The sequence below is a fragment of the Ctenopharyngodon idella genome, chromosome 20, assembly GCF_019924925.1.
Source record: "Ctenopharyngodon idella isolate HZGC_01 chromosome 20, HZGC01, whole genome shotgun sequence".
NCBI classification, from domain to species: domain Eukaryota; kingdom Metazoa; phylum Chordata; class Actinopteri; order Cypriniformes; family Xenocyprididae; genus Ctenopharyngodon; species Ctenopharyngodon idella.
The window spans coordinates 32,524,349-32,546,648 of record NC_067239.1 but is presented as its reverse complement, the minus strand read 5'-3'; the positions used below and the strand labels follow the sequence as shown (position 1 = coordinate 32,546,648).

The window sequence follows — 22,300 nt, the reverse complement described above, 5'->3', positions numbered from 1 at the left end:
GGCGGAGCTCGTGACGTCACATCGAGTTCAAAAAATGCCTCGTTTAAATAAAACACCATTCAAACCTTTTAAATATACGCATATTTGCGTTTTTCCCCCCGAAGAATGGGCTTTTTACACGTGTAGCAAATAAATCAAACAGCTATTGAGCTATTAATAATTGATGTCTGATTTATTTTCAAAGAATTAGCATGTCAAAGATAACTCATATAGTTCTTCCTTATTTATATAAAACTGGACTCATTTACATCCATGAAGCCCAGCATTTGAAATACACAACATTTATTTCCAAATAGCCTGTTTTAAATGTTGATCATATGTGAAAAGGTCTTGAAAATACAGTTATTCAGTTCAATCAAAACAGGTTTTTGACTAATTATCCTATGGAAGCCCATATATATATAAAGAAAAATCATGCTTCTTTAAATCAAAATTATGACATAGGCCTACTAATTTGAAAATCTGACTTAAAAAGTCATAATGACATAAAAATTCATGATTATGACATAAAAAGTCGAAGTTGTGAGATAAAAAGTCATAATTATGACACTTTATGTCACAATTTCGACTTTTTAAAATTTCATTATGACATAGTATTCCATAAGTCATAATCAAGATTTAAGCACGATTGTTTTCCCTCTTATGTGGCGGAAATGGGCTTTCATATTGATCCCACTGGGGGAAAAAATGCTTCTGTCAATCATAATTATTATGACATAGACCTACTAAGTTGAAAATCTGACTTAAAAAGTCATAATGACATAAACAATCATAACTGTGACATAAAAAAGTCGAAATTGTGACATAAAAAGTCATAATTATGACTCTTTATGTCACAATTTCGACCTTTTTTATTTCATTATGACCTAGTTTTCCATAATTTCGACTTTTTATGTCATAATCAAGATTTAAGCATGATTTTTGTTCTTATGTGGCGGAAATGGCCTTTCATATTTATCCCAAACTGACTTGTATAGAGTATTTTTGGGCCGCATTACACCCCTATCGGTATTACCACAGTATGACTTGACTAGTCGCCTTTTATGTGTTTTGAGTTTCGTCGCGCAGTGCGCATGCGCAAAGCATTCGTGTCCTTTCCTCATCGCTCGACGCAGCTGGTGTTGAATGCGATACAGCGCGGCTGTTCGACCACATGTTATCAGCCGCATAAAACTTCGAAGAAGTTGTGCAAATATCTGCTGTTTTAACACAGTTTCATGGAAGATTCTGGTAAGTATCCTCTCCTACGTGTGTTTCCCGCGGTTTGCGCGCGGTCTTTTCTAGAACACTCTGAGGTAAATCAACGGCGTCGGGTCGTTAGCAGTTTAGCTAGTGCGTGAACAGACCAGGCCGAAACCAGACCGATACAACTGAAAACGTTTTCTTAATGTTATAACATATTTTGCTGTTTTGAAAACTAACTAGCCTTTTAAAACGAATTATAATGGCACCGAACGCGTTTTAAAGCCTGTTTTGATCAGTAGGCTAACTAATTTTTGCAAAACAACTTCGACGAATCATCGTATGTCGTTTGACCAGGAAACGCGATAGAAACATTTCATATAACCATAAATAAGTTCTCAAGGCTTTTAAAGATTTCACCTCCATTCATGTGTGTTTTTGGTGAACATTCTAAAGCATTTCCGAGTTGATTTGATGTAAAATTTTGCGGTTTGTACGGAGTTTGTAGATTCAGATCAATCAAGCCTGCAGGTTTTAAACAGGCTGAAACTAAATTCAAAGCTTGAAAATAGATGCAAATTAGGCGTTTCTTATGAAATAGGCCATTTTGCATCACAACTGACTTGTTTTTGTCTGATCTACATCACAACGTCTTGTTTATGCTGTAATAGTAAGGTACATTAAATATAAATCTTGCTTAATTCTATATTACCAGCCAGAAACATTGAGATGATTGTTGTTTTCAGATTTGCTTCTGTATTTTATGTGGAAAAGTTTAGGGAAAATAAAAATTTGTTTAAAATAATTGAATAAATAATAGAAACTTAGATAAAAATACACCCAACAGTTGAGAACCAAAATGAGGAGAAGAAACTTAATTTAAAGCAGTATTGTCCGAATAATATTTTACATTCGTGTAGTATATTGATTTTAAACTAGTAACATGATGTTAGCAGCCTTTTTAATTTTAGGATGGGGGTCCATCGACTGGTGATGATGATATTTGGGGGTCTGTGGCATCAAAAAATATGTTTTACCTAACTGTTTACCATCGGTTTGTTTCAGGTGAGCCCATGACCGGGATGTTGGACACGAATGCCCCTGACAACGGGGATGCTCCTCCGATGGAGGGTACAGGGGCCGATTATGGCACAGACCCGACCGCATCCGACTGGACGACGACACAGGCTCCTCTTGCAAACCCGGAAAGCCACGAATACGAGCAGATCCAGCCAGCGTCTGCCGTGGAACAGTATCAGCTGTACTCGATTGAGCATTTGAAATCTGCAGCAGAGAACATTGACCAGAAAAGCAGTCCTTCAGAGCCCGTTCCGGAAAACTCCGACCAGGTTGTTGGGCAACAGACAGAATCAAACGGAGAGCACGTGGACCAAATGGCGGAGGAGGATGTGGTGAAGCAGACGGGAGACTCAGAGAGCCCTTCCAATATGGAGCTAGAAGATGCGCCCAAAGAAGAAGCAGCGGCAGAACCAGGAGCCGAACCAGGAGAAGACGCAACCACGGCACAAGAGCCTGAACTTCCTACAGAATACGAGCGTCTTTCTAAGGTCGTGGAAGATAATCCTGAAGACTTCAATGGCTGGGTCTACCTTCTGCAGTATGTTGAGCAAGAGGTAAGTCCCTTACTTTAAAGGGTTAGATCACTCAAAAATGAAAATTTCTGTCTTTAATTACTCACCCTCATTTCGCTCCACACCCTTAAGACTTTCGTTCATCTTTGGAACGCAAATGAACGCAACTACCACTTTCAAGCCCCAGAAAGGTAGTAAAGACATCATAAAGGTAATCCATGTGACTCCAGTGGTTTAACCTCAATTTCATAAAGCGACGAGTGCTTTGTTTGCATAAAAAAAACATAATTTACCACTTTATTAATCTCCAAACATAAAGATATTTTTAATGTAATCTGAGAGTTGTCTGTTCCTCCATTGAAAGGTTATTCACTCAAAACTCGAGAGATCGCACATCAAGCACAGTTGTGCTTCCTTTTAAGATATTTGAGTGCTTTATCTACGTTCGCTGATCAATGTTTACATGTGAGTAAAAGCTTAAATTAAATCTGTTCATCACATAATGCAATCATGTGTCTTTAGAAGACTTGGATTTAAACTGCTCCATTCATGTTTATTTTATAATCTCTTTATTAACATTTTGAAGCTTCAGAGTTTTGAACAGACTTTCAACGGAGGGACGGAAATCTCTCAGATTTCATTAAAATATCTTCATTTGCGTTTCAAAGAAGTCTTATGGGTTTGGAACGGATTTACTTTTTGTTGAACTAACCCTATAATACCAAAGCATCACAAGCGTTCATCAGTGGCTTTTGTGCGTTTCTTTTGTTTCAGAACCACCTGCTGGCTTCGAGGAAGGCATTTGATGCGTTCTTCCTGCACTATCCTTACTGTTATGGGTACTGGAAGAAGTATGCTGATATTGAGAGGAAACATGGCTACATCCAGATGGCAGATGAGGCGAGTCAAGCTGCAAAACTCATGAAAATCATTTTTGTTGTCATATAGTCACACAAAAATAGGTTTAATTTTCTTTAATACAATTATATAGTCATATCTCAACAGCTAAAGTGCGACTATAAGGCACGAAGATGATATAAACATCAACATCATGATTTTTTTGTAAAGCTGCTTTGAAACAAGGTGTTTTGAAAACACTATATAAATTGAACTTGATTTTGAAGTGAAATATTACGCTTTCATGAGATTCACACTTTCAGGTTGTCTTCTCTGTAAAGGTGATTTTTAAAATGTCATACAGATGAACTGATTTGAATCTTATTTCCACCACAGGTGTACCGCCGAGGTCTGCAGGCCATTCCGCTCAGCGTCGACCTGTGGCTTCATTATATCACTTTCCTGCGAGAGAACCAAGATACTAGCGACGGAGAGGCCGAAAATCGCATCAGAGCGTAAGTGCACAAACCTGAAGTAAAACTAGGAATTTCATAAATAAGTTTAGCTTGTATGTTAACCGCAGGTCCTTAAAGGGTTAGTTCACGCAAAAATGTAATTTCTGTCATTAATTACTCTCCCTCATGACACCCGTAAGACCTTCGTTCATCTTCAGAACACACATTAAGATATTTTTGATGAAATCCAAGAGGTTTATGACTCATCCATAGACAGCAATATAATCAACACTTTCAAGGTCCAGAAAGGTACTAAAGACATCGTTAAAACGGTCATGTGACTGCAGCAGTTCAACCTTAATGTTATGAAGAGACGAGAATACTTTTTGTGCGCAAAAACAAAACAAAAATAACCACTTTATTCAACAATCTCTTCTCTTCTGTGTCATTCTCTTACGTTGTTTACGTCCAGCGCTTCCAGGTTCTACGTCAGAACACCGATTATTGGCCGGCTCCTGTGTCAGCATCACACGCATACATCGTGCTGATCACGTGATCACAGAATTTTAACACAGAAGCCTTCACTGTGCGTCACCTGCGTAAGGATAATGACGGAAGAGAAGAGATTGTTGAATAAAGTCGTTATTTTTGTTTTGTTTTTGCACACAAAGTATTCTCGTCTCTTCATAAAATTAAGGTTGAAGCGCTGCAGTCACATGACTGTTTTAACCATTTCTTTCTGGACCTTGAATGTGTTGATTATATTGCTGTCTATGGACATAAACCTCTCAGATTTCATCAAAAATATCTTAATTTGTGTTCTGAAGATGAACGAAGGTCTTACGGGTGTGGAATGACATGAGGGGGAGTAATTAATGACAATTTACATTTTTTTTTTTTTGGAAAAAAGCAAAACTGCATATACCCTGGTTCACTGACGTGCCTGTGTTCTTCCAGGTCCTATGAGCACGCAGTTCTGGCCTGTGGAACGGATTTCCGCTCTGATCGTCTGTGGGAGGCTTATATCGCCTGGGAGACGGAGCAGGACAAGCTGGCCAACGTCACGGCCATCTATGATCGCATCCTCTGCATTCCCACACAGCTGTACTCGCAGCACTTCCAGAAGTGAGCATGAGACATTGATGTCTGCAGCACATTAATGCATGACTACTAAAGTTCATTTGTACACTGAGAAATAAATTCATGATGTCAGTAGGTAGTTTTATTGATTTGTGCAGGACTTAAATTTGATTGTGAAAACGCTGCCACTCTTTGTTCAGGTTCAAAGAACATGTGCAGAGCAACAACCCCAAGCACTTCCTGTCTGAGGAGGAGTTCGTGCAGCTGCGAGTGGAACTGGCTAATGCTAATAAGCCCAACGGAGATGACGCCCCTGGTGAAGAGCTTCCGCCGGGCACGGAGGACCTGCCGGATCCCGCCAAGGTAAGAGTGCCGTCTGCCGTCTGTGGGGTTATCAAACATGGCAGAGGTAGGCAGGGGCGTCTAGCTGATCCTGGAGACAAGCAAAACGTGTGCAGGTTTGAAGAGGTGTCTTTCCGTTAGCAGCCAATGAAAACCTGAGGGTCCAGGTTGGCATCCAATCAGGGACTTGGGCTTAAAGTGGGACGGGCTCGTGACGAAATGACACCGTCCCTCCCAGCACCGGGGCTTGGGCCACAGCTGATTCACTGGGTGTGCAAACCGTACTGTTTCTGTCAAACTCATGGTGACGTAGACCTTTTGCGTAGCTGGACATCAGACGAGATAAAATGTTTGCACCTTCACGATGCGATGCTCAGGACGCTGTGTTTTGCCCTTTAGAGAGTGACGGAGATCGAGAACATGAGGCACAAAGTGATCGAGACTCGGCAGGAGGTGTTCAACCACAACGAGCATGAAGTCAGCAAGCGCTGGGCCTTCGAGGAGGGGGTGAGTGTGTCTACCAGGACTCATGATTACAAACAATGTTTACGTGCATTAATCAAAATAAATCCAATCTGATTTCGGTTTCCAAAAATTCTGTTTATGTGAACCCCAAAAACGTTGCAGTCTGATTCACATATTCGATCACATGTGCATTACATGACAAGCTTTTTAGGAAATTCTTACTAATTATTCAGTCTCAACCACTGACCAATTTGTAAGACATGATGCGTAAATATACAATGTATGTTAATATGCACAGCACTGCACTTGTGCAGGAGGTTATTTATTTATTTTTTAAATCTCATTGAGAAAATGGTTGGATTCAAGCGTTTATATGCTCATTTTTTCCCAGTTGATTGAGATAGTTTAAGGCTGCATGACCTCTTTCAATCCAATTTAAAATTTCATTCAATTTTCAGTTCGATTGAGCCGTCATTCTGATTATAAACAGATTATTTGGGTGCATGTAAATGTAGCTACTGTTGCTTATTTTTATCTGGGTTTTCGCAGGTTCTTTAAAAGGTCTAAAATTCAGTTTGATCAAACTTAAGGGTGCGTTCACACTTGTCATGTTTGGTTCAATTAAAACGAACCCTGGTGCGATTGATCTGTTAGTGCGGTGTAAACATGTGAATGCTGCCATCTGAACCCTGGTGCGGACCGAGACCGCTGAAAAGATGGATTTTTACCGTCAAAAATTACCGAACAAAATTTCAGCTTTATTTCAATTAACAGAAACATTTTTAATAGTTTAACAACAATAACCCTGGTTTGCACACAGAAAACTTCAAAACAAAAAATCTAGTTTTTTCTTTTGCCGGTAATGAGCGATTGCAGGTGAACCGTCTCAACTCACAGATCTGACGAACGTTGGTTTTGCTCTGCAGATCAAGCGTCCGTACTTCCACGTCAAAGCCTTGGAGAAGACCCAACTCAACAACTGGAGAGAGTACCTGGACTTCGAGCTGGAGAACGGGACGCCGGAGCGCGTGGTGGTTCTGTTCGAGCGCTGCCTGATCGCCTGTGCACTCTACGAGGAGTTCTGGATCAAGGTAGATAGACGGCGCTCTCGTTCCCGCGTCATTCCCTCTGTCCACCCCTTTGCTTCCCCATCAACGATATCATCACTTCCACAGTAAAACTTGCTGCACTCTTTGCGTGTAACGTTGATATTTGACTGTATCTGTTATATTAGGGGATGGCCTGCTTGCCACACAAGATTTGACTGCAGCATTTGCCAACTACGTTGCACCTCTCCGTCTCCTTCTACCTTACAGAAACTTATCTTATTGGTTCCATGAAGGTGCTGATGGGTTTAAAACAGAAATTCTCAAAACGATCTTGTCAATGGAAATTCACCAGTGCGGGGATGTGAAATGAAAGCTCAAGTTTTATGTGTTCTTTTCCCTCTTCTTCTGTTATTCCTCCTCTCTGTCACTCTCTCTCTCTCTCTCTCTCTGTCTTTCCTGTCCTGCTTGTCCTGTGAAGTACGCCAAGTATCTGGAGAGCTACAGCACCGAAGGCGTCCGGCACATCTACAAGAAGGCCTGCACCATCCACCTGCCCAAGAAACCTGCCGTTCACCTGCTCTGGGCGGCTTTTGAGGAGCAGCAAGGTAAGATGGTTTTGCTGTTGACTTGGTGAACTGTTATTAAACGATACGAAAAGTCAAGTACCGTATTTTCTGGAATGTAAGTCATGTATTTTTTTGTAGTGATGCGCTGAAACTGAAACCAAAAATTTAGGTGTCACTTGACCAAAAACCAAAACCTTAGTATTTTAAATGTATTATTCTAAACCGGTACGCTATGTATAGTGGGCGTCCATACAGGTTTTGCACAAAAGATTAACATGACGGCACATGCTAGTGGATGAGTTGAATCAACTCCACAGCAACTACATAAATTTATCCACTAACCATTCAGAAACGTCTAAAAGTTGTAACTTCTTCCTGAGTCTCTCCATCAGTGTCGACTCCGGTTTGATCAATGTAAGGCTGAACACCGTTACTGACAATCCTCATTTTGGCTGCGTGAGATTCTCCAGCTTTGTTGTTGTTGAGCTGTTAAAGATCCGCCCACTTCTGGAAAGGGGGCGGGAGCAGCAGCTCATTTGCATTTAAAGGGACACACACAAAAACAGCGGGTTTTTGCTCACACCCAAATAGGGGCAAATTTGACAAGCTATAATAAATGATCTGTGGGGTATTTTGAGCTGAAACTTCACAGACACATTCTGGAGACACCAGAGACTTATATTACATCTTGTGAAAGGAGCATTATAGGTGCCCCTTTAAAAAGCTGTGTAAACACAGTTTAAATATACTTACTCCATGATCATGGAAAACAGAAACGTACAGAAAGCTAACATTAACAGCATTAACCTGTCGCCCTTGTCTGCGTCTTTGTGTTTTTCTCAGCCTCAGTGATATGTAGCACTAAACGTTGCTGTAGGAGATTTCGTCTCTTGGCCCTCCTTTTTTCCTCTTTCAGTTGCAGAACTTGTACATCTACATTCCATCTTCATTCTCACAGAACACACGACACACAACACACAACAAAAGCACAGCTCCGATCATGCATGACGTCACTTCAGGCTTCATGCTGACGGAGCAAATGCAATCAGAAAAACGGCCCTAGGGGAAAATTTAGTTTTCTGGGGAACCGCCCTGGTGCAAAAACCCCTAATGCTCCTCTAGAGTTATTTTTCTAGCTAAATATTGAGTTTATGGTGATTGAATGGCTTTTCTGAGGTAAATGTAACATTGTTCTCCAGCTGTTTTATTGTCATCTTTCGGCAGTTGAAACAGTGATTGATGGATCACATGATTCATTTCAGTAAGTTGTTATGAATCTTCTGATGTTCGTTCAGGTTTATTTACTGCTGTAACTAGTAGTAAAGAGGAAGAGGTGATCGCTTCATGATCTGTCATGCATTAAAGAGACAAACACATTTATTGTGTTTAAATCGAAAGCCCTAGCGTTCACACAGCTGACACGTTTACTACTTGTAGTTTATCCATGTTTACACGAAACAGAACACACAAAATGTGCCATCAAAGAAGCGCTAATAAAACGTCAGTTTCAGTCAATGATTTCGGCCAAAATGTTGCCGTTTCTGTAGCTGAAATTTCGGTGCATCACTAGTTTATCATCTGAAACAAGCTGCGACTTATATTCCAAAGTGACTTGTTTAAAGCAATTAACGTTGTATTTGTATTTTTCTCTTTTCATTCCTGTTCTGTTCTGAATATGGTTAAATTTAGAGTTTTTTTATTTCTGGAGTGCTGGGAACTAAACTACATGTTTATAGTGTTTAATGTTATTTACCAATATTTTACATTATTTCTGAATGTAATAATAAAATGTGACTTATACACTGTTTTTTTTTTTTCTCTCAACAATTCAATTTTGACACGATGCGACTTATTTTCCAGAAAATCTGGTAAATTGTCAAGTCAATTTTATTTGTGTCCCACCTCTTACAATATATACACACTGATTCAAAGCAGCTTTACAGACAATTGATGTTCATGCTTATAATTTCTTAATATTTTCATGCCTAAGTTACATTTTGCGACGATACAAACAATCAAGCAGTTGAGATTTGATATATAGTATATATCACTTTGAGTGCGTACCGTGTGTGTGTGTGTGTCTGATCGTCTCTTTATGTGATTGTATATTGCATGTGTGTTGGTCTGATGTTTGACACAATCTCCACTACTGTTCCTACAGGCAGTGTCGACGAGGCTCGGAGCATCTTGAAAGCGTTCGAGGAGGCCGTCCCGGGACTAGCCATGGTGAGGTTGAGACGGGTGAGTCTGGAGCGCCGACACGGAAACATGGATGAAGCGGAGACCTTGCTGCGGGACGCCATCACCAACGGGAAGAACAGCAGCGAGTCGTCGTTCTACGCGGTGAAACTGGCCCGACAGCTGGTCAAAGTGCAGAAGAGCATCGGAAAGGCCAAGAAAGTGCTGCTGGAGGCCGTCGAAAAAGATGAGGTCGGGTTATGTTGCTAGTTATTTCTAGGGCTGCATGATAATGTTTTATTTTGATATGTATCTTGCATCCCTAATCACTTCCTGTTGAAGGTTTACAAATGTGCAAACGTGTCTGTTTTTCTCCCTGCAGACGAACCCAAAGCTGTACCTGAACCTGCTGGAGCTGGAGTACAGCGGGGACCTCCAGCAGAACGAGGCCGAAATCGTCGCCTGCTTTGACCGAGCGCTGAACAGCCCGATGCCGCTGGAGTCACGCGTCACTTTCTCCCAGCGCAAGGTCGAGTTCCTTGAGGACTTCGGCAGCGACATCAATGTGTAAGTTCAGACTCTGCTCCATACCTCTCCTCTCTTCTTATTCTGAATGATGAACTGTTGTGAGAGATGTGTGGTTCTTCACAGGCTCGTGGCTGCGTATGAACAGCATCAGAGGCTTGAGACGGAGCAGGAGACGTTAAAGAGGAAAGCAGAGAACGGGTAAGTTACGCTCACCGTTACATCACTAAACTACTTTAATCTGTGCTGATGCTGATTTAAATACAACTCTATTATATGATTTGTTTTATTAAAAATGCTATTTTAAACCTTGAGATGAATGTGTTTTGTCTGGTATGCTCAGCTCAGAGGAGCCGGATGCAAAGAGACAACGGACAGATGACCAATCGGCAGCCTCGGGTCAGATGATGCAGGACATGCAGGCCAATCATGCAGGATACAACTATAACAACTGGTATCAGGTCAGTTTCTGACTGTTTAGATGCTTAAACAGGAGACTTTATATGACTGTACACTCACAAACATCTGTTTTCTCTCTTCCAGCAATATAATACGTGGGGAGGTCAGAATTCCTGGGGTCAGTACGGTCAATACGGTCAGTACAACCAGTACTACCCCCCGCCACCGACATAACCAACCACAGCTGCGGTGTGAGCTCCGTTCAGGAGTCCTGCCATCTTTTTACCTGCTCGTACAGCTTCAACATTCATACCGTCTCGAATCAGACATTGTGTGTTTTCTTTTGTTGGCACGTGTTGAAAAAGGAGCCTTTTTTCCCCCTCTGTGTAAGTGCAAGTGAGTTTTTAATGAAGCTTGATTGGTTTAGTGCTTTTGGAGGTTTAGTTGTGTTCGGTGAAAGATTTACATTTGTATGGAAGGAGTTTAGAATGCAACACTTTAACATCATCTCTGCTCTCCTCAATGTGATCCTGTTTTCAGAGATAAACGTGACATGAAGACGTTTTTTATTTTGACTTGGTTTCATAATAAAGAGATTGACATCCTACACGACTGAATGTGATTTATTGACTTCTGTGGCTGTTTGAATGTTTATACTACTATTATAACATCTGAGCTACAAATTTTCTATTTGTATTTTTAGTAACAAACTGTAACAGTTTGAGCATCTGAGATTTAATGCAACACTTAAGACCTGAATGTAATTTGAGATCTGTTAATCTGAGCCAGTTATTATAGTTTATAAAGTTATAAATATGGATATTTTTCTTACAAAAACACATCGCTTTGCTTCAGACGGCCTTTATTAACCCCCTGGAGTCGTGTGGATTACTGTTATGATGGATGGATGCGCTTTTTTGGACTTCAAAATCTCGCCCCCCATTCACTCCTATTATAAAGCTTGAAGGAGCCGGAATATTTTTAAATATATCTCCGATTGTGTTCGTCTGAAAGAAGATAGTCATATACACAGGACAGCTTGAGGGTGAGTAAATCATGGGATAATTTTCATTTTTAGGTGAACTATCCCTTTAAGGCAAGTCGTTTCTCTCGGCGGCCATCTTTGAAACGCCTCGGTCATGCAAGCACAGCTCGTATCATCAAATTCTCCAAAGCTGTTCATCAAGATCGCGATTAAATTCCATGTGAAATCGCAAATGAGATCTGTCAACAATTGTCTCATTAATTTTGTTTCTAAACGCTCAAATCATAGCAAAAATCGCATTTTTTTTTCAGGCTAGACTAGCCAACGCGCATGCGCAGTCATAAGCGCGCGTTTCAGAACAGAAGCTTCCGACAATCAGCGATTGGCCCTTTTATTTAGAAGGCGGGGCTTATTCCTTTCTAAACAATAAAAGCTTGTTTGCTGATTCTTCATCTTGAGTTTTGATATCAAAATATAAATAATCTTTTAACTAATTTGAGAATACCTGGTAACGGAGTATGGAGGACTAAAACTGCAGAAATTAACAATAAATAAATGTAACAACAGCAAAAATGACTTAATAAATTTGAAGTTTTATTATTTTTATATTAAGAATATTTTTTTTTAGAAATATATATATGAGGTTCTGAATTAATTTTTTGTAGTACGTATTTTCTGTATTATTTATTTATTACATTTATATTTATTTCAACCTTTTATTTTTGTACTTATTACAGTTGAGGCTGGTCATTAGCCTCCTAAAATGTGTCAAATTAAAAGTTTTAAAAGCTTAATTTTTCTTATTTCCCAGAGAAAATGAGCTCATGGAAAACATGCATTAGATGTCTGTCTATTCTTTGGTTTTCCAGCATCATTCCAGCTCTTCTCAACACTGACGATCAAGACAGAAACAAACGCACATTTTTTATCTGTATTTCAACGAAAGTGCTGATGTTTAGTCAATAGATTCACTGAACACGTCACGATCACGTGGGCAGCGCTCTTCCCAGAGTTCTTTGCTCCGCACATGCGCACCTTCCTTTTCTCGTCCAGTTGTGGAACGACTAGCATCACCCAATGTAAGGCCTGATAATCAAATCACTTTATTTATCGCATTTAACCACTTTAATGTGCTTTAGCGGTACCTGAATGACTTTCATAAGCTTTACTGTGTTTTATCTTCAAATCCCGAGCAGAAATATCCGAGTATAAGCAGTTTACGCGCGTTTATTTCCTCCGCGTGTTGAATGCGGCGCTCGCGCACGCGACACACGAGTTTCTCTCAAATATACAGAAAAATAATCTGCTTTTACTGTTATTAAACATGTGAACTGACTCGATTGAGTCGCATGTCTGGAAGCGGATAATAAACAGTTACAGAAACTTTAAGAAAACTCAGAAAGATGAATGTAATGAGAACATGTACTTATTCCACCAGAAAATACTTCAGAAATTTTGTTTTCAGGAAAATAAAACCTGTTTAGTATAAAAATATACGAACTATGTATATATTATGTGTGTGTATATACACATATTTATTATATATATATATATATAATGCAACGTTTTTATTTTTTGGTCATTCTTGATTATTGCCAATTACTGTAATACTCAATAATAAGACAGATACACTGACTTGTTTAAATGTGTCATTGTTGCTGTGTGAGTTTGATCTGAAGTGGATCTGGTTTGTGTTCCAGCGCTCATCATGCAGCTGTTCCTGCGCGCTCAGTCTCTGCACACGCTCCAGGTGTCCGGACAGGAGACCGTCCGTGACCTCAAGGTGAGTCGGTCAGCATGTTCACAGGCGTGTGGTCGGGTGACGAGCGCTCTGGTCTCATGATGTGTCTCTGTAGGCTCATGTTCAGACTCTGGAGGGAGTGTCTGTGGAGGACCAGGTTCTCCTGCTGGCTGGAGCTCCTCTGGAGGATGACGCCACCCTGCTGACCTGCGGCGTCACGGAGCTCTGCACGCTGGAGCTCGCCGCCAGACTCCTGGGAGGTACACACGAAAAATACGCACATCTATTATATTTTATATATTTATAATTTTTTTAATTTTATTTTATATTGTTTTTATCATTTAGGAACCTAATATTATAATTAATTTATTTTAATATTTAACAGTTTATTATTTATTCACTTACAATTTATAAATAAACTAAAATTATTGTAATATTACATAGTCTATAATTAAAATGTATAATTTATTTATTAATTTATTATAATTTATAAACAAATATTTTAATTATTTTAATACTGTATAATTTATTAATTAAATATTTTAAGTTATAATTTTGTAATTTTATTACAATTTTATTTTATTTATAATTTTTCTTTATAATTTATAAATGCATATTTTAAAATATAATTTCAATTAATCTGATTTATTCATTTATAATTTAATTAAATATTTTAATATTATATAATCTACAATTAAAATGTATTTATTTATTAATTTATAATTTTTAATATATAATTTATAATTTCTTATAATTATAATCTTATATAACTGATTTATGTATTTGTTTATAATTAAATATTTCAATTATAATATTATATAATCTGCAATTAATTAATATATTTTTCATTTATAATTATTTTAATATTATACAATCTATAAAATATTAAAATTAAATTAAAATATTTAATTAGATTATAAAAAATGTTTTTATTTAGTCTAATTAAATATTTTAATTATATAATCTATAATTTATTCATTTATAACTTATAAATATTTTACATTTTTTTTAAATATATAATGTATAATTTATAATTTCAATTATTTTATATAATCTAATTAAAATAAGCAAATATTTCAATTGTTTTAATATTTGTAATGTATTTATAATTTATAAGTAAATATATCAATTATTTTAATTTATAATTTTATAATTTATTTCAAAGTTATAAATGAATAAAATTATAGACTATATAACTAAATATTTTAATTTATAATTAAAATATATATATTTATTAAATTATTTATTTTTATTCATTATTTCGTTAGTGTTTCAGTTCATCTAATGGTCTCTCATACATGGTTAATGTTTCTTGTATTATGGGATGTATTTTAACTTTCAAGAAGTTGATCTTAAGTTGTAGTTTCTGTCTGTTGATCAGGTAAAGTCCACGGATCTCTGGCTCGTGCCGGTAAAGTAAGAGGACAGACACCCAAAGTGAGTCGTTTGTTTGCCGATATTATTTCCTGGAATCTCAGATGAAGTTTAGTTGGTTAACGTCAGCTCTGTCGTCTCTCTGTAGGTGGACAAACAGGAGAAGAAGAAGAAGAAGACGGGCCGCGCCAAGCGCCGCATCCAGTACAACCGTCGCTTCGTCAACGTGGTTCCCACCTTCGGCAAGAAGAAGGGTCCCAACGCCAACTCCTAAATGATTCGTTACGCTCATCTCTGAGAAACTGCTTCCATAATAAAGCTTCTTGAGCTGAAATGGGTCTCGTTTCATTGCTGGCATCCATGGTGTTTTATGAAGTTTCATTAGTTACATAAATATCAACAAAATATTAATATTCATATATTTTAAATTACTTGAATATAAAAAATGTATACATGTACAGGTGCTGGTCATATAATTAGAATATCATCAAAAAGTTGATTATTTCACTAATTCCATTCAAAAAGTGAAACTTGTATATATGCATTCATTACACACAGACTGATATATTTCAAATGTTTATTTCTTTTAATTTTGATGATTATAACTGACAACTAAGGAAAATCCCAAATTCAGTATCTCAGAAAATTAGAATATTGTGAAAAGGTTCAATATTGAAGACACCTGGTGCCACACTCTAATCAGCTAATTAACTCAAAACACCTGCAAAGGCCTTTAAATGGTCTCTCAGTCTAGTTCTGTAGGCTACACAATCATGGGGAAGACTGCTGACTTGACAGTTGTCCAAAAGACGACCATTGACACCTTGCACAAGCAGGGCAAGACACAAAAGGTCATTGCAAAAGAGGCTGGCTATTCACAGAGCTCTGTGTCCAAGCACATTAATAGAGAGGCGAAGGGAAGGAAAAGATGTGGTAGAAAAAAGTGTACAAGCAATAGGGATAACCGCACCCTGGAGAGGATTGTGAAACAAAACCCATTCAAAAATGTGGGGGAGATTCACAAAGAGTGGACTGCAGCTGGAGTCAGTGCTTCAAGAACCACTACGCACAGGACGTATGCAAGACATGGGTTTCAGCTGTCGCATTCCTTGTGTCAAGCCACTCTTGAACAACAGACAGCGTCAGAAGCGTCTCGCCTGGGCCTAAAGACAAAAAGGACTGGACTGCTGCTGAGTGGTCCAAAGTTATGTTCTCTGATGAAAGTAAATTTTGCATTTCCTTTGGAAATCAGGGTCCCAGAGTCTGGAGGAAGAGAGGAGAGGTACACAATCCACGTTGCTTGAGGTCCAGTGTAAAGTTTCCACAGTCAGTGATGGTTTGGGGTGCCATGTCATCTGCTGGTGTTGGTCCACTGTGTTTTCTGAGGTCCAAGGTCAACGCAGCCGTATACCAGGAAGTTTTAGAGCACTTCATGCTTCCTGCTGCTGACCAACTTTATGGAGATGCACATTTCATTTTCCAACAGGACTTGGCACCTGCACACAGTGCCAAAGCTACCAGTACCTGGTTTAAGGACCATGGTATCCCTGTTCTTAATTGGCCAGCAAACTCGCCTGACCTTAACCCCATAGAAAATCTATGGGGTATTGTGAAGAGGAAGATGCGATATGCCAGACCCAACAATGCAGAAGAGCTGAAGGCCACTATCAGAGCAACCTGGGCTCTTATAACACCTGAGCAGAAAAATCCTTTCTTTGTATTGGTCTTAAGTAATATTCTAATTTTCTGAGATACTGAATTTGGGATTTTCCTTAGTTGTCAGTTATAATCATCAAAATTAAAAGAAATAAACATTTGAAATATATCAGTCTGTGTGTAATGAATGAATATAATATACAAGTTTCACTTTTTTAATGGAATTAGTGAAAAATCAACTTTTTGATGATATTCTAATTATATGACCAGCACCTGTATATAAATATAAAATACAGCTATATGTTTTTAAAACTTTACATTTTAGTTTAAGAACGGCACACAAGACAGTGTTCAGGGTTTGTGTTTATTGCAGCTTTACAACCATGCAAAAATAGTCAGAAAACTTCTCTGTCAGACTGAACAACATGTGATAATAATGAACATGTTTCATCCTTTCAAACAAACGTTCCCTCCAAACTGCCGCCAGCGCTCGTCGTGTGGTTCCTGTCGGTCGAGACGTCACGATTGAAATGACTAATCAATAGAGACCAGCTCCACCTCGAATATCAGCTTTGCGTTGGGTGGGATTCTGGGTAATGATGGTTAAGGCCAGAGGAACCTGATCAAATAATCAACACTTGCAAAAATATCAATCAGAGAGAGGTTTAATGAAGGATACTTTGCATCTGGAAGGCCTTTCCTCCCGTACGCCCAGTCCGACTCGATCTCCAGCCTCGCCGTCTCGCCTTTACTCATCGTCAGCAGACCTTCGTCCCACTGCCACAGAACACATGATCACTGTCACACAGTCACGTGAGGATATCTGATGATCAATGAATCATAACTCACCCCTCGGATCACTCGGCCCAACCCAACCTTGAAGCTCAGCGGTTTGGACTGTTTCTTCTTTTTAGCAGCTGAAACGACAGAAGAAAATCAGATTAAAGGGGATTTATAGTGACTACCTCTGCTGCCACCTGGTGACCAGAAACTGCCTAACTGTGTGTGATGTGTCCAGGGCTACTATAGGAAATAATGAAAAAAAAAAGAAAAAAGAAAATTTAACAAAAATATATTTAAAAAAAAAAGCTAGTTGCCAACATTTTTTATTTTCATTTAGTTTAACTTTACGCACTAAAATAACTAAAACTAAAATAAAAATTAATTAAAAAAAGCTATAGACATTTCTTTTTAAAAAGACAAACACACAATTAAGATTAACAACTGAAATGAAAACAGAAAATATAAAACTAAGTAAAACACAATAAGAATAAAAACTATATAGACAAATGTAAAAAAAAAAAAAAAAAAAAGAAGACAAAAAACAAAATTAAAATGAAAACAGAAAATAGAAAACTAATTAAAACAATATTACTAAAAACCATATAGACATATTAAAAAAATAAAAATGATAAAACACCCCAAATTTATAAAACTTTAAAATAAATGGAAAATATAAAACTAATTAAAAACAAAATATCAATACAATTATATAGACAAATGTAAAAAACAAAACAAAAAAAAACAGAAAATATAAAATTAAAACAATATTAACAAAATATTAATAAAAATATAAACATAAAAAAAATATAAAAATGACAAAACATACAATTAAAATAGGAAATGTAATTAATTGTATGTAATTTAATGTAATTAAACCAAAAAATAATTAAAACAAAATCTTAATATCTATAACAAAAAAAAATAAATAAAAAAACCCCCACAAAATTCCTCAAACTTTACAAACATAAAATATAAAAATAAAAACGAATTAATAAAACAAAACATGAATTAATTAAATATTATTAAAATGTTGATTTTAATCAGGTTTAATAATGTGTAAAACATTAATAAAAACTCTAATAGAGGCTCAAAATAACACTTGATGAACACATTGAAAAAAGGTTAATTCTATATAAATCATGTTATTAAAGTCATCAATCCTCTCGATCTTTAAACCACCCAGAGAGACGGTTAGTTGAAAAACTGAAGTCCCAGCCTTCATCTTTACTGGATTAATAAAGCATATGCAGTATTTATAAAGGCGTGTTCTCACATGCGGGGATGTTGGTGTCGAAGACGGTCCCGTCCTCCAGCGTCCCGCTGTACCAGCAGCTCACCGTGTCGCCCTTCTTGGGGAAGTTGGTCTTGTCTCCTTTCTTCAGGATGGACTTCATGAACTTCGGAGGACCCTGAGGAGAAACGACACGAGCTCAGTGAAGGTCAAACACTCATGATGATGATGATGATGATGATGGTGGTAGTACCTCATCCACAGCCTCTATCTTGCTTTCTTTGGGAGTGTCGTGGATTTTCACAGCTTGAACCTCTTCTGTCACCAACTCCACTTCTGTGCCCTTAAACCTCTGAGAAACACACATCAGCCACAGAACCATCCACCAAATCATCCTCTGTAATGATGGAAACTATGATCCACCATCTAGGGCATGAAGTCAGCCTTTTTCAGGCCTGTTTTGGAAAATTAAGCAGTAATAATGCTGAATATGAGATGTTGAGTGTGTTTGTTACCTTGCTCTCAAACAGCTGGTTATACGCTTCAATAAGCTGCTCTTTTTTGGCTGTCTTTGCCACATTCTTGATGTTTCCAAGAAGTTTGTGTTCAGCTAGAAACTGCAAACGAGAAGATGCACATTATATTATTATATATATATATATATATATATATATATATGAACCCATATACCATAAATGAGCCCAATTTATATTCCACAACACCATATAATGCAAACTCTTCTGCTTTATCATGCACATTTAATTTTAATTTTTCATAGCTATGCAAATTTATCTCTATAAATGACTTATGCTGTTTAAAATAATGATGCAAGAATATATTAATAAGTAAATATGTGAACCCCCCCTCTCTCTCTATTTATAGGCTACATAAAACATGCATTTGATTTTGACTGTTTCGACACATCTACCAAACACACTCTGCGCACAGTATCAGTGTTTTTTCGTAAATGTGAGAACACAGTTATAGTGTGTACACTACCGAGTGTGCTGCGTTGTCCTGGATGAATTTGATGAGCTCTTTTTTAGCCACTTCTTCAGTCTTGAGCTGCTCCTCGTTCCACACTCGCGCTGGATCCGCCGCCATCTTGATCAATGCGCCACAAACACCACGTGCTTGTAACAACCAATCACGGCGTAGAGCGTCTTAAAGGAACCGCGGCTAGGTGCGTTCACGCCGTGTCGCATTACCTATTTTGTGTTTGCAAACAGCGATTACGTTTTTTTGTGGGCGGAGCCTACCGGGTGCGGAAAATGACAGTTCTGCAGTAGCAGTCTGTGGAAGCCTCAGAATAAAAGAATAAGTTTATATAAAGTTTATATCTCACAATTCTGACTTTTTTTTCTCGCAAATCCGAGTTTATATCCCAAAAATCTTAGAAGAAAAAACTAATTGTGAACTAATTGTCTTTTTTTCTCAGAATTGCACTTTTATATCCCGCAATTCTGACTTTTCCCCCTCAGAATTGTGATACTAACAATTGCGAGTTATAAAATGGTCTATTACTTTAATGGACCCTTTAAATTGTTTTTGTAAAAATGAAAATATTAAAAACTTTACTAGATTTACAATGTTGATAACTGTGGAAACGCGTCATCACATTCTGTGAAAAGGGTTTATTATGAGATTTCAGCTTGTAAAAAGTGTTCTTGTCCAGAGCTCGTAATTACAACTTGTAAGCTGGGAATGTTCTGAGAGCTCTTACTTGTACCACGTGACCACTGTACCACCTGATTTCTGCAGATTCATTTCTCTGTTGATAGTATTGCCATATTAGTGCATAATTTCCAGTCCGAGGACGTGAACATCTCTGAGTAGTCACGGCTGTAAAGCTGTCTTTAAAGGTTCACACCAAGAATAATAACTGTAAAGATAACTATAACGATAACTATATTTGCGTCCACACCAACAAACGATAATGGTCTGTTTATTCTAAATGTTCTAAAATGTGTACAACATGTTTTTGCTGTTCTTGTTGCATTTACATGCTTTAACCAGCAGATGTCCTCAGCATGCTATGTTTGGAGTGAATAGCTAGTGTAATCGATCTAATCTAACAGTGAATTTAGTTGATGAAGTCAATATAGTGGAATAAAAACAACACCTAGTGTTTTTCACTGCAACTTCAAAGGAAGCTATACAATGGTGTCGAATCTAGCGGTAATTTTATGTTACACTGTTTGCTAGCCTGACATAATCGTTAATACTTCTCATTCATTCCGAGGGTATGACCGATTGTTTTCCATGTATCAATTTTCTTTAAAGCATCATTGAAAAGGGGGTTTGACTTGTCAAAGAGTAGTGGCTTTCCTGGACCTCAGCGATTAACTTCTCCGCAATGACATCTGCCATTTTAAATGCGCGAGCCCTTGAATTAGAACGGATTCTGATTGGCTGTCAGTGTTTTATCGTTCAACAGCTGGAAACAAAAATCATTCTGAAAGCGATCCCAATGATATCGTTTCTCTATATCGTTATCGTCATAGCTGTGGTGTGAACACTGCTATTCTTGTATATTTAGAACGTTTTTATCTTTATCGTTATCTTTATAGTTATCATTCTTGGTGTGAACGGGCCCTGAAGGGTTAGTTCACCCAAAAATGAAAATTCTGTCATTTATTACTCACCCTCATGTCGTTCCACACACGTAAGACCTTCGTTCATCTTCGGAACGCAAATTAAGATATTTTTGTTGAAATCCGATGTCTCAGTGAGGCCTGCATAGCCAGCAATGACATTCCCTCTCTCAAGATCCATTAATGTACTAAAAACATATTTAAATCAGTTCATGTGAGTACAGTGGTTCAATATTAATATTATAAAGTGACGAGAATATTTTTGGTGCACCAAAAAAACTAAATAACGACTTATATAGTGATGGCCGATTTCAAAACACTGCTTCATGAAGCTTCGGAGTGTTATGAATCTTTTGTGTCGAATCATAATCATAAATGACATTATTTTCATTTTTGGGTGAACTAGGCCTTCGTTAAAAATCAATTTCCAAATATGGATGAATGGAGTGGAACCCCACTGTTGCGCTCTATAAGAGACTGTTGACTCTTTCTTTTTATTATATAAATATGTCATTAAAATGGCTACAAAATTATAAAATTGATTCGAGGTCGTGTAAAAACCATGGTTCATTTCAAACAGTTGCCTAAGGAAGCCGCGCTTAATTAAATCACGTGACTTTGGCAGACACGCGCTTCAAGATCCGAAAATAGTTCGAAACAAATGATTCGCAAAGGTTTCACGAAGCAGTGCTTCGAAAGCGCCCATCACTACAGTAAAGAATCGCAAATATGGAGAAAACACCGTGACGGACAATCTGAAAAACCTTCGTGTTTGTAGTCAACATTTCAAACTGGATGATTACAGCGTTTTAGGCCAAACGGAGGGGGAAAAACGGAAAGAAACTGCCGTTCAGTCAGTTCATCCCGACGTAGGTAAGAAAGCGGTTTCCATTGTGTGTTCTATTTTTTAACATAATGCTGTTTAAATAGTAGACAATTTTCAGTGATAAACCTTCTCTTACAATAACTGTTTTATTAATAACCGTCGCTGATCCGACTGTCCGTGGGCGGGAAAAATGCGGAAGTATAATCTGTAGTTTTCACGAAAGCATGAAGTTGTCAGAATTACTGATAAATAATCTCTCCAGATAACACGGAGGAAATGTTCATTTACATATAGGCCTAATAGCGACATCGTAACAATACAAAGCGGGTTGAAAATCGGCAAACTATACCGTTTAAAACAATTTCCTTCACAAACACGGAGGGAGCTTCAACATCTCATATTTTTCCACATATTAAAATATGTTCTGGGAACAGTGATTT

General features: G+C 37.8%; 3 protein-coding genes across 4 annotated transcripts; 2 read left to right on the top strand and 1 right to left on the bottom strand.

The window, feature by feature from the left end:
• The first annotated feature begins 1,040 nt into the window (after positions 1-1,040).
• prpf39 (PRP39 pre-mRNA processing factor 39 homolog (yeast)) lies at positions 1,041-11,277 on the top strand. Its single transcript, XM_051874249.1, has 14 exons — positions 1,041-1,230; positions 2,248-2,816; positions 3,549-3,674; positions 4,008-4,126; positions 5,024-5,191; positions 5,347-5,509; positions 5,888-5,995; positions 6,880-7,044; positions 7,481-7,607; positions 9,730-9,998; positions 10,129-10,313; positions 10,398-10,472; positions 10,615-10,732; positions 10,815-11,277. Exons 1-14 carry the CDS (start codon positions 1,218-1,220, stop codon positions 10,902-10,904), a joined length of 2,295 nt encoding a protein of 764 aa, XP_051730209.1. The 5' UTR covers positions 1,041-1,217; the 3' UTR covers positions 10,905-11,277.
• Positions 11,278-12,616: 1,339 nt separating this feature from the next.
• On the top strand, positions 12,617-15,104 carry faua (FAU ubiquitin like and ribosomal protein S30 fusion a). Its single transcript, XM_051874345.1, has 5 exons — positions 12,617-12,734; positions 13,356-13,438; positions 13,512-13,656; positions 14,778-14,833; positions 14,919-15,104. Exons 1-5 carry the CDS (start codon positions 12,683-12,685, stop codon positions 15,042-15,044), a joined length of 462 nt encoding a protein of 153 aa, XP_051730305.1. The 5' UTR covers positions 12,617-12,682; the 3' UTR covers positions 15,045-15,104.
• Positions 15,105-16,776: 1,672 nt separating this feature from the next.
• fkbp3 (FKBP prolyl isomerase 3) lies at positions 16,777-19,624 on the bottom strand. 2 transcript variants are annotated; one of them, XM_051874340.1, is made up of 7 exons: positions 19,440-19,624; positions 18,956-19,057; positions 18,694-18,837; positions 18,483-18,618; positions 17,276-17,343; positions 17,106-17,203; positions 16,777-17,015 (listed from the first exon to the last, which is right to left on the bottom strand). In XM_051874340.1, exons 1-7 carry the CDS (start codon positions 19,542-19,544, stop codon positions 16,961-16,963), a joined length of 708 nt encoding a protein of 235 aa, XP_051730300.1. In that variant the 5' UTR covers positions 19,545-19,624; the 3' UTR covers positions 16,777-16,960. The 2 variants fall into 2 exon arrangements, with proteins under 2 accessions (XP_051730300.1, XP_051730301.1); XM_051874341.1 differs by having other exon boundaries at positions 18,694-18,792.
• Between the last annotated feature and the right edge of the window lie 2,676 nt (positions 19,625-22,300).